General features: G+C 41.7%; 1 protein-coding gene across 3 annotated transcripts in view; it reads left to right on the top strand.

Annotated features, from left to right (window-relative positions):
- EXOC4 (exocyst complex component 4) overlaps window positions 1-13,338 on the top strand; it is a 380,649-nt gene that overhangs the window by 268,513 nt on the left and 98,798 nt on the right. For all 3 annotated transcript variants that reach the window (XM_080577978.1, XM_080577977.1, XM_080577979.1), the window contains one exon: window positions 8,983-9,202. In XM_080577978.1, the coding sequence (XP_080434104.1) occupies window positions 8,983-9,202 (220 nt within the window). The remainder of the gene's footprint in view (window positions 1-8,982; window positions 9,203-13,338) is intronic.

The raw sequence follows: 13,338 nt of genomic DNA, 5'->3' as shown, positions 1-13,338 counted from the left end.
TGCTGCTCCAGGAGCACCCGTGATCCTTATCCTTATTATAACGTCCACGTTAGCAGAACAAGCTGATGGGATCCATGCTCGAGTTACTCCCCTTTTGCCTGCCTTCAAAGAGGAGCAGCTGTGCTGCATTTGCTCTCGGAAGGAGCCACTCTTGGGTCTTCCAGATGTATAAATTCATATCTGTGGCACCGGTAATTGCTCTGTTTCATCTGCAGAAAGGGAAATAACATCTTTGCAAGAACAGCGTCTAGAGATAGAAGGGGAATAAAGATAGATTTTCGCTGCTGTAAATTCACAGGCCAAAAGACTGCTTTTTAACTCTGCAGAAGTGAGTGCCAGTGGAGCTAATGCCTTTACAAATTTATAACAAGGCTCAAAATATACCCAGCTTCTATTTCTAAGCAGTGTAGCGTAGCTCTCTTCCAGTGGTCTGTACAGTATATTTTCACGTGCTTTGCCTAAGACCGTGATGTTGCTGTGCATTTCCTAGTTTGCATTTCATAGCAACAGCTCCGAGTTTTGTCATTTTTTTCCTTTTGAAACTCCATTTCTCGGTGAGGGTCACCGCCAGGCTGTTCCTCGCTTAGATTTAGCACTTTGGGGAAAGTCACGTCTGGGTATTAGCAGAGGTTTGGCAGCTCCTGCGTGGGATGGAAATGCAGCTGTGTCCTGAAGCTTGCTCATGCCCTCGCAAGAGATGAGAGGATGGAGGATGTGAGATGGCAGAACTTTCCATCAGGTAGGCTCTTCCTAACGTTGCCCATGCATGAATTTGTTGTGCCAGCTTCACTGAGGGAATCGCCACTCCGGCAGATGGGATTTACCTCTGACAAGATGAGAATGAACAGCAAGGAAGAGGCTTTACAGCAGTGCCCCCGTGCTGCCGTTGTGCAGCTGAAGCAGAGCAGAAGGATGTTTTTACCCATGCCCACACTGAAGGCTGTTAACGAAGGTGTTCAGTAACTGCTAGGGCTCCAAATACAGCGAGCTGAGTGCTGACTGCAACAGCAAAGCTTGGAAATTCAGTCTCTTCCTCACCTGGCCGCGTATTTCTTTCCCACCAGCAAGCAAATGAAAGCAGTTTTGAAACTGTGAGGAGGGGTATGGAAATGTGGGGTGCTCTTCAAATTATGCAGTTGGGAAAGTTGTAATTAACCCCTTAAAATCTGCCTTCGAGTTTCCATCTCTGCACAAAATTCCTCCATGGCTTTGCTAATACTGCTTGTGGTTCTGGCTTGGCGGCTTGGAGAGAGGCTTGGGAGCTGCAGGGTGTGATGTCTGTTCAAGCTCGGATACGCATCTCTCTACATGTTGAAACTTTAGATCTGATTAGTTCTGACTCTGCATCATGTGGTCCAAACACTAGCCAATATTCCCCTCTGGAGACATCATAAGAAATTGCACTTGGTCTGTCTGCTGCTTGAAAGTCCTGCGCTTCAAGAGTTAAGAGAGCACTAAATAAGCAATATTTTATAACACGAGATGACTGTTAAATAATATTATTATTTTTTTCTGAGTGTGTGGTGTTTGTAGTACCTTGGAGGCGATGACATACTTATTTTTATATTACACCTGCATGGGAGAGAAGTGTTACTTACCTCGATCTTGTGGATGAGCACCTACAAGACCGAAATAAATTATTTAAATCTCATATTCTTATAGCTGCTGTTAAAAAAAGTAGTTCTAGGCTTTTTCATCTTCCAGAGCTAAAGCTGTCTGCTCTATGGGGACAGAAGCTTTTATCACCTAGTCAGGCTAATTTTGAGTGGGGATTTCTGCTTGCACGAGGGGGGACTGGAGGGACGGGGACTGACTTTATAATCTGACCATTCGCCCCAAACCTCTCGTCAAACTCATCCTGATGCTGACCAGTCTGGCCAGTACTACCAGTAAGTTCCTTCAAGCTGAAAACTTAGTATTTTAGTGAAAAATACTCCAAATGTGTTATTCTCTGTTAACACTAGTGATTTTTCCTAGTCACTACCTTCCTGGGTGTTTTCTGTACTATGTAATATTTCAGAATATTTCAAAGTCATTCGTCTGGTTTTGCTAAGGGTTTAAATACACTTTGCATAGTCAAATCACCACTGAGTGTCCCAGCACTGTTTATACTTTTATTGTGATTATAATTATAATTATAATCACATTTTGGGTCACCTAGAGAAGAGCTTAAACCTTTTTTCCTGCTGTTGTCCCTGCACACAACTCCCTTTGTACCAACTTTGCACAGAAGCCGCTCTATTATCTTATTTATAGCCACGATATTTATCAGCACCGTGCTCCTCAGAGAAATATCAATCCTGGGGTAAGTGATAATGTAACCAAAATAATTCCCTATCGTCGAGTTTTTACACAAAATAATGAGCTTTCTGTTACTTTAGTACCTACCGGATTGATCTTCAATAAAAAAACGATCTCTGGTCTGTGAGCTGCAGTGGATGTTTTAATTTAATTGTATTTGTAGTATTCTGTACATAATGTGGTGGTCAGTACCTTTTGGTCTGGGAACATTGGTCATCTCACTTTGGCAGAGAAGAGGGGTCAGAAGATGGACCACGCCGTGGGATGGAGGAGAATTAGGTTTCATTCCAGCCAGATCAGTATGTGAACTAATGGCATGCAGAAATTACAGCTTAAATCAGTAGTACCAGTTTGGTTGCACGGTTATTGAAATTATCTCTTCGCCTGGCCACGTTATCACAGAGGCAATAAATGAGGAAACAGAGATGTGCCTATCAAAGAGTTTGGCAGGAGAACATAATTGCCGGCTGTCACCTACTAACCATCTCCCAAAACACCCACTAATGGAGTAGGCAGGCTTTCTCGGCGGGGAATGGACAACCCAGGGTCTTCCAGGTGTCCTCAGTTTCAATGTGCTTTCAGACCTTGAAGAACCTAAAGTCTTGGATATTTTATCCCTAATTGCCTTGAGTCTGAACAACCAGTTTGGGATTTGCCGTTCTGTCCATAACCAGTGTCTACTTCAAAGGCTTTCTGATATTTCCTTTGTGGAAGCTCACCAGATCATTCATTCTGGCTACTTGAAGCTTCAATCACCGAGAGAAAAGAACAGTTATAGTGTCATGTGAAAATTAAACAAGCTGGAGTGCAAATTTGGGCAGAATGTCTGAAAGAAAAAAATCGTAATAAGGTTTTGGAACTTTTTATTTTTGCTGTCATTCATTTGTTTGAGAAGGGAATTTCAGGTAGCATTATCATCATTAAAAAAAGGGGTAGTTGATGTTATGCACTTTCAATGACATGTCTTCAGTTTCTTTTAATGGTATTTTAGAAGAGATCTGATAACAAGAAGACAGAAGAAAGCCTAGGGAAGGTGAAAGTTGTAGGTTTCTAAATCAATCCATATAGCTTTTTTAGGCTTTATGTTTTTTATTACGCACTTTCAGCCCAGGTAAGACAGTCCTCATAGGCAATTAAGTTGCGAGTTAGAATGAATTAAGTTTTGTGAAATGGTTTGCCTTTTTTTTTTCTTCTTTAATCCAAATGACTGTCATTTACAAAGAGATACTTCATTTTACTGAAAGTGCTTTTCTGTCTAAGGGGAATGCTTAATTGCAGCCACAAATCACCTCAAATGCTTTCATAGGAAGATAAAATAAGTTAAAAATCGTGCATCATTTTGAAAATGCAGGTTCTGAATTCAATATAAGATGCAGATTTCTATTTTTTAACTCATCTGCTTTCTTCAAGAACTCTATCCTAGCCAGACATTGTGTAAAAGTGTTCTTCAGGCCATCCCAACAAGCCTTTTTAGGATCTGAAACAATTACCAGGACTATCTACAGTGACCATTATCCAAAAACTGGTGACAAACCTCTCTCCGCATTTTTATTCAGATAAAGCATCTTTGCATTTTGTAGGTCTGGAAACTACAGTAGTTATGATAAATAAGTGTAATTGCTCAGCATTAGGGGAATTTTCTATCCCAACTGTGCCACGTGGCTCATTCTCAGGCATTTAGAGAATATACCCGCACAGTATGTTCACCTTTATAGGCTTTTTTCAGTTTTTGTGTGCCGGTGAGAGATGATTTTAAATGCAGTTGTTGATACTGTTTCAGAAACCCTACTATATTACAACCGAATGGTTCTTTTTCTAGTAGAATAATCAAAGCAAATGAAATGTGAATAAAGCTGTTCCTCCGAGGCCTTCTTTATGGCCTGCTTTTACAGGGAGCCTTATCTCAAATTTCACTCTTTGGAGAGTAAAAAAGAAAATAGCAGGGGATAAAAGTCCTGCGTGACACAGCCTTTCACCATCGTGGTGAGGTTTTTTTTGGTCATTTGGTTTGATGCACGTGCAGGTATGTCCAAAACCCGTTTGAAGAGCCATGCACGCATTGTGTGTCCAGATCTACCTCCCTTGATGCTCCACTTCATGAAAATGCTAAGAACTTTTCACTGCTTTTATTTTTACTTACTCTCTCTAAGTGTATCATCGACCAGAGTGTGATTCCTTATCAGGTATGCTGGTTCACACACGGACATAAACGTTGATCTCTGGGATAGCCACGGATCAAATTGCTTTTCTGACGTCTTAATAGTTACATGGCAGGTGTGTATGAATAAATGGGAGCATTTATGGGAAGTACTTTTAGAATATTTTTCTTAGATTCTGACTGGTAAACATTTTTTTTTTCTTATAAAGATTAAATTATGTTAGGATAAGATAACCAGAAGTATTTGAATTTTAAATAAATAAATAACACCGCGTGTGACTGTGAATGTGTCTGTGAAGCAGAAAATAGAGAATATCTGTTAGGTCTTTAATGCCACCCAAGGCTTCCCATTTATAAAACCTCACTTTCTTGTAATTTGGCTGGTCTTTAATTGCCAACTGGGGCTAGATTTATTTTTAGAAAAAATATCTCTAAAATACTTATTCTTTCTGAGAAAGAGAAGAAATACATTGCACATGTTAGCAAATTCTGGTGACCTTTTCTGTGGAAAATCTTCAGGCTGGGAATTTGCATCTTCGCATTTCTCAGTAAGAGCTGTTGTGTAAAGGTTGGGCCTTTCGCCGTTCCTCTGAAAGCACACCAAAATTTTGGCTTCGTTACGCACCTTTGGAGAAGTGCAGTGCTCACACCCGTGTCGAAAGCTTCTAGTTCATGATGGCTAAGCTTCTGGATGGGCACAGCTCTGCCCATAAAGAGGACCAAGCTAAGGGCAAGGACCTTGCAAAGGTCCTGAGCCAAGGGTGCCTTCCCTCGCCGTGATTTTTGGGCTCCCATACCTGCAGGGCTCTTTCTGCCTGCAGGAAGGTGTTGTCTGCTCTAAGTGCCAAGAAGAGAGGAGAAATATAGGATGCACAAGTGGGCTTGCGAGCCAAGAGAATTAAGAGAACGTATGGCCAAGTTCACAGAAGCAGGAGTCTCCTGAAGAAATGAGAGGCAAGAAGAATGAAGCTCAGTGCCAACAGCTTGGTGGGACTCAGTGGCAGAAGTTTCTCATTTCACATCACACGGATTTGCTGCTACATTGCTCCAGCCATGCAGTGAAGGGTTGCAGGGTCCGAGCCCAGTGACATTGCCCATCTGAACACTGACCTTCAGGTTCCTGAGACAAGACAAGGATCTGCTGATGAGAGCAATAGTGCGCTACTGTGTAATTTGTAATTATACCACGACATCGTGCACAGCAGGCCAAAATAGGGTGACACAAGTCACTCCAATCCTTTCTTTCCCAGACTCGTCAGTGTTCGATTTTGCATCCTCAACTCTCTTAAGAAATACGTAAAATTAATGTTTTCCAATAAATAATCTATTTCTGATGGCAGTCTGTATAATCCTGCCAATACAGAACACATATAGTGCATCACCATTGCGGTGTAAAGTGGTAGGAGGATTCTTGGTGCAAATCTGCTGTGCATTTGTATTTGGATATTTATATCTTTTGTTTTACATTTATATCTTGCTCAGCCACCCTGGTAGCGTGCTCGAAGGGGTTTTCCCCCTTGGCAGGATGCAGGATGGAGCTGAGCAGTCGCTGCCTCGAGTGCTGTGTTCGCTGGGACCGCCAGCAGTTAGGACTCCTGGCTGGTGAAGACGTGATGAGGACAGGTCGTCCTTCAACTGCAGCATGTCACAGCAGATAGGACCCCCATCCTCCTCCTGCTTTTAGGCTGTGCAGTGTAGCTGTACCACTGGAGTATGAAATCTCTGAACTTTTAGGGCTGTTCCCCACTGCAAGAGATGCTCAGACATCCATATGTTTTTCTTTACCTTTTCTCTACTTCCATTTTCTTCTTTGGAGATCTTTTGATTAAATGAAGACCTCAGAAAGCGTCTGTTTTTCATTACCATTATCATTTAATCGAGCTATCCTTGAACATTCAAACTTAACGTCTCTCATCCATATCCTCTAGTCCTCCGTGCCGTGCACAGTTTCATTCTTAATAACTTTTTCCTGCTATCAAGTTTAAATCTGCTTTCCTAAGCTCTTGACCGTTTGTTCTTTATCACAAGTGTTGCTGAGCACTCATAAAATCCCCTCTTGCAGAGTCATTGCCATCTAGTAGCTTTCTCCTAATCTGTGATTACTTCGTGGTTTGTATCAAGTAAAATAAGGATATATTTTTTGATCCTTACCAGTATTAAGTGAACCACTGTTGTCTTGTTTACGCCGAGAAATTAAAGCCTGTTGGAACACTTCAACCACCAAGAATTCAGTTTTCTAATGAAGATAAAGTTTGCTGGAGATTGAAGCGTGGGTCTTTAGGAGAGATCTGAGCTGGTGATTAATGCCAGGTACTGGGAGCCCAAAGTTCTTAATTACACCTTTTGGTAGCACTGACCTTTCCTATGGCCTCGCGCAAGCAATTCAGTCTCTGCTGGGGGAAACACTTAGAAACACCATCAAGGTATTGCGGGATAGGGAGTTTACCGTAGGTCAGCACATTCGAGCTCTTCTAGTTTGCTGGAACTTTGTATGTGGCCGTTCTCCCTCTAAAAGTTGCTTTGCATTTGTGTTGGCTTAGCCATTTTTAAGCATTTTTAGGGATTATAGAACTGTGAGCTGTTCCCTTCGCTTTATTGAAAGTTGCTTATTTCAAATGCAGGTTGCTTTGTCTCTCCTTTCCCATCTGAAAGAGATACGGTGGTATTTGGCTACGTGGTGCAGGTATTATAAGAGCTAATTCACTTTTTTTTTATGAGTTCTGTGCATCAAAAGCACTGTGTAAATAAGGTTACAGAGAAATTGGAGAATATTACAAATTTGTTGGCTGACACGGAAAAAATGCAGTAAGGCAGTTTAATGTGGCTCCATCAACCTTGACAGCACTCCCTTAAGAACATCAGCGGTTGTCACTCAGAGCTGGTGACATTAGTCCTATTATTTCGGAGATAAGCCCAGGAGTGGTCGCACTGCTCCCTTCCCAAATGACTCCACAGCTTCCCTGTTTGATAAAGCCTATTCACATTATCGATCTGTGAAAGCCGGGGAGTAAAACTGCCGTCCTCTGCACTTCTCTCCATGCAGCATCTCTCCTTGGCGAGGCGGTTTTCAGACTTAATGCGAAGGGTCCCTCTGCAGAAGCAACACCTGCGTCACCAAAATGCGTCGCTCTGGACTGACGGAGTCAACACCGCAGAGGCTTTAGGGAGCAAAATTGTTTAGATTTGAAAGAAATCATGCTGCTACGATTGACAGGAGCTCTGGGGTCAGTCCTTTGAAGGGAAGCTGCCTCTGCAATGCTGAACATGGAGACAGAAAATGTACGGGCAATGAAGCAGAACCCATTGAAGTTTTGGGGGATATGATTATTCCCCAAAAGTCATCCCTAAGTTAATGACTTAGCTAGGTCATCCCTAGTAAATGCTAGCCACTCTGAAACTATTTGAAATGTGTCAGTTGAGAGAAAAAAATCTTCTGTAGTGAAGAAGAGGTGGCTTTCAGGGTGCAGAGGGTGATGCCACGTACATTGGGAGATCCAGGTTCAAACACTTGCTTCTGCTACTAATCTGTAAATCAAAGATGAAAACGATCCCAGCCCATCCAGAAGTGGAATTAAAATATAACAGAGAGCAAGGCACGTGCATGCAGTGATGACGAAGGCAATACAAATACCATCCATGTTTCTCTTAGATAGAATATCTCAGTCTGTTAGGACCACTGATACTAATCCCTAATTATTTAAATATATAAAAAATTGAATTATTTAAATATATATAAATTTGAGACTTATTTTGTTGCCTCAAACGTAAATGAAAGAAATGATGGGGTAGTTTCTAGAAGAAACTCCTATCTGGTAAACAGATGGCATCACTGAGATAAAGATATTTTGCAGGAGGAGATGGCAAACATTTTGTGCTAAAATATTCCCAGAATCGGTATGCTGCTCTGCACACACAGGAATGGGATCCTAGAATGGAACAATAACGCATAATAAAAATATAGCATTATACAGACATACATAATGCAGTATGATAGTGGCATAATATACATTCCATTGCTTCTTTTTTTTTTTCCTGGTATCTCTAGACTTTGAACTAGAATATACTTGCGTTCATTTTAGAGATGGGGAACTCAAGTGTGGGAATTGAGTGACCAACACCAGAAGGAAGTTTGCCTTTTCAAAGTGATTTCTGACATCCTGATTACTTTGGGGGGTTTATTTTAAAAGAAGAGGTCTCGCCAGTATGTCTCAAGTAGAGCAAAGTCAGTGATTTTTGAACAGCTAAACAGGACTCACGTGTGGGGTGTGGATTCTCACCAGTTCTCCATTTTGTCGGTTCTCCTTCCCCAACCATCGAGTCGGTCTCACGAGCTGTTGGCATTTTATGGATATTTTGGTGGCCACCTTATAGATCTTTTCTACGCTTCACACCTCATGTCATAGTCTGTCTTGTCTCCCCCACTGCCGGTGCTTGGCTCTCAGATGTAGGAATTGGAAATGCAACACAAACACATTTAACTACGTGGTTTAACTACATTGAGTTCTTCCTTTTGTGTTTTCCAGATTCATCAAGGAGATAGAGCACGCCATGGAGCTCGGCCCAGCCAAACAGTGTCCGCTCCGTGAGTTCCTCACCATGTACATCAAGAACATCTTCCTCAATCAGGTCCTGGCTGAGATCAATAAGGAAATCGAAGGAGTCACGAAGGCATCTGATCCCCTGAAGATCCTGGCTAATGCAGATACCATGAAGATCCTAGGGGTGCAGAGGCCTCTCCTGCAGGTAGGAGCTGAGTGAACTTCCAGCAGCCTCTTACTGTCCATCTAACCATGACCCGGTTGTGTATCTGACATGAACACACAAAATTTGTCTATTAATGTTAACTGCAGTCTCTTGCAGTGTTGCTTCTAGTGTATATAGTCTTTCCTCTCCCAGTCTCTACACGCAGGTGTGTAGGTGAGTGTGTCTCTCTTGATAAATATACCAAATGTGCAACTAATGGCATCCTTGCATCTTTCCTGACATGTACCATTATTAAAGCACCTGGCTGTCATCATGATGACTCGTTACCAGCCTTAAAGCCCTACAAAAAAGCTAATTTTCAAGGTTTTTGATGATGTGTGTCTCCCTTAGAAGTTCTGGGGATGCTCACAAATCACAGAGCTGTGCGATTGGGCTAAACACACACGGCAAACGACCAGGGAGGAGCAGAGACGAGGTTTTGCTGCCTCCCAAGTGCAGTGTGTTTGTGATTTATGTGGTGCTGGTGCAGCAAGGCAGCTGTATTGCTTCCTCAGCCAGATAAGAGAGATTTGAGAGATTCGGCTTTGAAGTTAAGAGTATTTATATGAGAGGTCTCTTATGAAACTGATTTTAAAGCTCTGATGTGGAGCAGTGATAATAGCAATAAACACACTTCTCAGCCTAACTACATGGGTAACAGGACAGTTCAGAAGCCTCAGAAAAATATTCTTATATTATACTTGTTGCATGGGACTAAAAGGAATGAATTAACTGTCAGCTCCAACTCTTGCTGTGATTTGGGTCAAGCTCTTTTAATCCTTTTAAATAACTCCCTCTTATCTATAAAATCATCTCCTCAGGGATCAATAATGTTTACAATGTTCTTAGGAAACTTAGTGCATCTCCTAGGATTTGTACGGCTGCTTTCCACCTTAGTTTATATCTTTAAAATATGTGCATATTTTAATGATATCTAATAACAGCAATAACTGTTGTTAGTGTTATTATTTGGGAGAAGTCCTTAGGTTTTCTGCATTTTTTAACGGTTGCTAAAGCTGTGCCCATCTGGATGCTTTGGGGATGGGGATGGGATGGTTCTTTCAGAGGCAAAGCAAAATTAGATTCCTTCTGAGAGTTTTCAGAAGTCTTTAGAGGGGAATGGGATCCTTAGAAGGGAGCCAGAATCTTCTCTACATGGTTCAGAAAATCTCCACGAGTTAAAATGATGTCTTGGAGCAGGCACAGCATCCCTGGGCTAGTTTCGTCCCAAGATACACCTTTAACAGCGTTCTCAACCTCTGCTATCAAAACTGAGAGGTGGATGAATAAAGCCCATTAAAAATAAAAAAACAACATAAAAATTGTTTCAGCCTCGCTGTTCACTGAGCATGCACAATGTAAGTTTACAGCAGGGCATTGCAACGAGTGCAGTTTATGGCTGGGTGTCTTCGTGTTGAGCCCTCTTGTAAGCTGAAGATGGATTTGATGACATTTGTCTTTTTTTTTTTTCCCTTGGCACTGCGGAAGTATTGCCAATCAGGTGTAAGATGTTGTAGTAAAATCGCAGCAGGAGTGGTTATGAAACAACAGCTGAGTATTGAAAACAACTTTAATGAGAACAGAAGGAGTTTTATAGATCAAGAACTCAAATGCGTTGGCTGGGCAGGGATAGCAGGAACACGGCAGAGTGGGGAAGAAATGACAAAATACACCCTTGTTTTACAATTATCTGCAGTGCTAGTAATTCCTCACCGTTGCAAGTGCCTAGGAGAAGAGAAATAGGACAAATCTGCGACACTTGTAGAAGTCTTCCAAACCTTGATTTTCAGAACAGGGTAGAAAAAAAAAAATTTAGGGCACTTCTGGCTTCCGCAACAAGAAAACTATCTGAAGATTGAAACTGTGAGTTACAATAAAAAGCAAAACTCTACTTATTCGTGGTTTCAAGGCTCCATTGTGGATGTTGCTTAAAGTTAATTTGGGGATAATAGAAATAATTTGGGGTATTGTGTTGTACTGTGTATTGTTTGCCTTTCTTTTGTTTTGTCTTCTGAGAATCAAAGCGGGTGAGAGCCTGAACTCAGCCTGCGCAGGCGTCTGACCTTATCGAGAGCTGAAAATATTTTACAGTAATATTAGCATGTAAGCTTTGGAACAGGACCATGAGGGCTGTTAACCTTACAAATTTGTTTTGGATTCTTAATGCAGTAATGTATTTCTGTGGATTGTAGCTTCGTTGGGAGCCAATGACAATGTGTTATATCAATACATTTTCTTAAAGTTCATTTGGGGTTGAAGAGACAGAATGGGTTGGAATTTTCTCGGCCAGCCCCTATAATTTATTTCTCATGATGGATGGAAATAATTTTGAACTGGAATTATTCTTGGTCAAAATGTACATGGTCAGAAGGTCTGCCTGTTCCCGACATTATAGAAGGGTAATTTTGTGAAAGAGAAGAAAAATTGCTGCCTCTTTGAACCAAGTCATCCAAATAGCTCCCTAAAATAATTTTATTGATTTTACATTAAAAGAAAAAGCGCTATTTCTACATTGACAGTGCTAGAGCCTGAAATCTTTGCCCTCATCGCATCATGGGTACAATGAAAATATAGCGTGTAGCGTGAATGATCCTTGCACCTCTCTCCCAGTGCTGTGTTACTTTTTCCCGCCTCGTGTCGTTCGTGGAGGGGTTCATGGTTCAGCCATCCCACTCCTTTCTATCCTGAAGATCTTTCAGAAGCTTCTGCAACAGGAGCTGGAGCTGTGATTTGAACACGACTCAAGGATTTATCAGTTCCCACTGCACAGGCTGATAATAGCTGCTTTTTGATAACTATCAGCACATGTTTGAACTGAATTAGCTTAGAGATGAGAGGTTTTCTAGCATCCTCTGCCATCATATCCTCACAGACAAATCCAGTTCTTTAAAGATTATGCCCCCCCAAAAAAATTCAGCTACCCATTGTAAATACTACAGTTAAAGAGGAGGATTGTTTTATTTTCCATTCTTCCAGCTTTAAATGTAAAATATTGTAAATCCGTCTCCTTTTAAGAGGGACTGAATAACCATGAAACTAATTTGTTTCAGAATTATTCCACATTAAACTTTATGCTGTAATTGTTTAAATCAATACCAAATTAGGCTACAAGCAGCTCGACAGCTTTCTCTAGCCTGTTCTCGTACGGTTCGTGTCGAAGTGATAAATCTTCCCAGCTAGGTGGGCGCTACTAACAGTGGCCTTGGACATGTGGTGCCCCGTCTCCATCCAACAAAAAGCGCACGTTGCTTCCATCATAAAACCCTGTACCAACAGAGCAGGATTTTCCCTCAAAGCATCAGTGCAACCGTTGCTTTTTAGCGCAGAATTACGCAGATGACAGGCACGATAGCTCTCTGGCAGTGCTCCAGCGGCTGAAAACCCAGCAAAAAAACCTCCTTCGGAAGTCAGAGCGTGCAGCTGTTTGCAGGATAATGACTTGCTGGAGCTAATTACCCCATCGCCCGCACCGCTTAGCCTGCGCACAAAGTCACTCGCCTGTGACTTTCCAAGGAGATGTCGCTGGTGGCTTTGGCATGTTTTCTTCCCGTCAAATTACTGGGTATTAAGAAGAAGAACGGTCACAGTGAGTGGCATTTAAATGGCTCACCAGTAGTCATGGGTGCATGCTTTGATAGCAAGTAGATGTTATTATTTATTAGTGTAAACAAATTGGTTGTCTTTTCAGGCTGGCTTCCAGCAATCAAAATCCATTAAGGACCAGGCTTGGCTGATCAATTGGATTTTTCCCATTCAGGGACAAGTGTAGCTTCAGAGGCATCACCTGTGGTTCTGGTCCTTGCATTTCAACTATTTTATGATGACACGGCATCTAAAACAGTATGAAGTGCTTTGCAGGTGTTTTCATCTCTCGTGTGGTGTGTTTGTTTTGTCTGTACAGCCAAAATGTCAGGAGGTTAAGACTGACCAAGTCAGTGGCAGGATTTCCAGCTGAACCCTGGAGTCCTGAATCCTCTTTTTCATTTGGAAATGAGAGACAAAAATCTCTCTGTGGGAGTCTGAATCTCCCTATTCCTTTAAATATTTCTTTAGATAATTCTTCCTCTAGGGGAAACATTTAGAGTAGTTACTGCCTTTTGTGGAAGCTTTTACAAGGCTCCCATGTAAGTCATCTG

Source organism: Anser brachyrhynchus (assembly GCF_964034855.1).
Source record: "Anser brachyrhynchus genome assembly, chromosome: 1".
In the NCBI taxonomy this organism is placed as follows: Eukaryota; Metazoa; Chordata; class Aves; order Anseriformes; family Anatidae; genus Anser; species Anser brachyrhynchus.
Note: the sequence above shows the minus strand (reverse complement) of the source record. Positions and strands in the feature narration are given on the sequence as shown.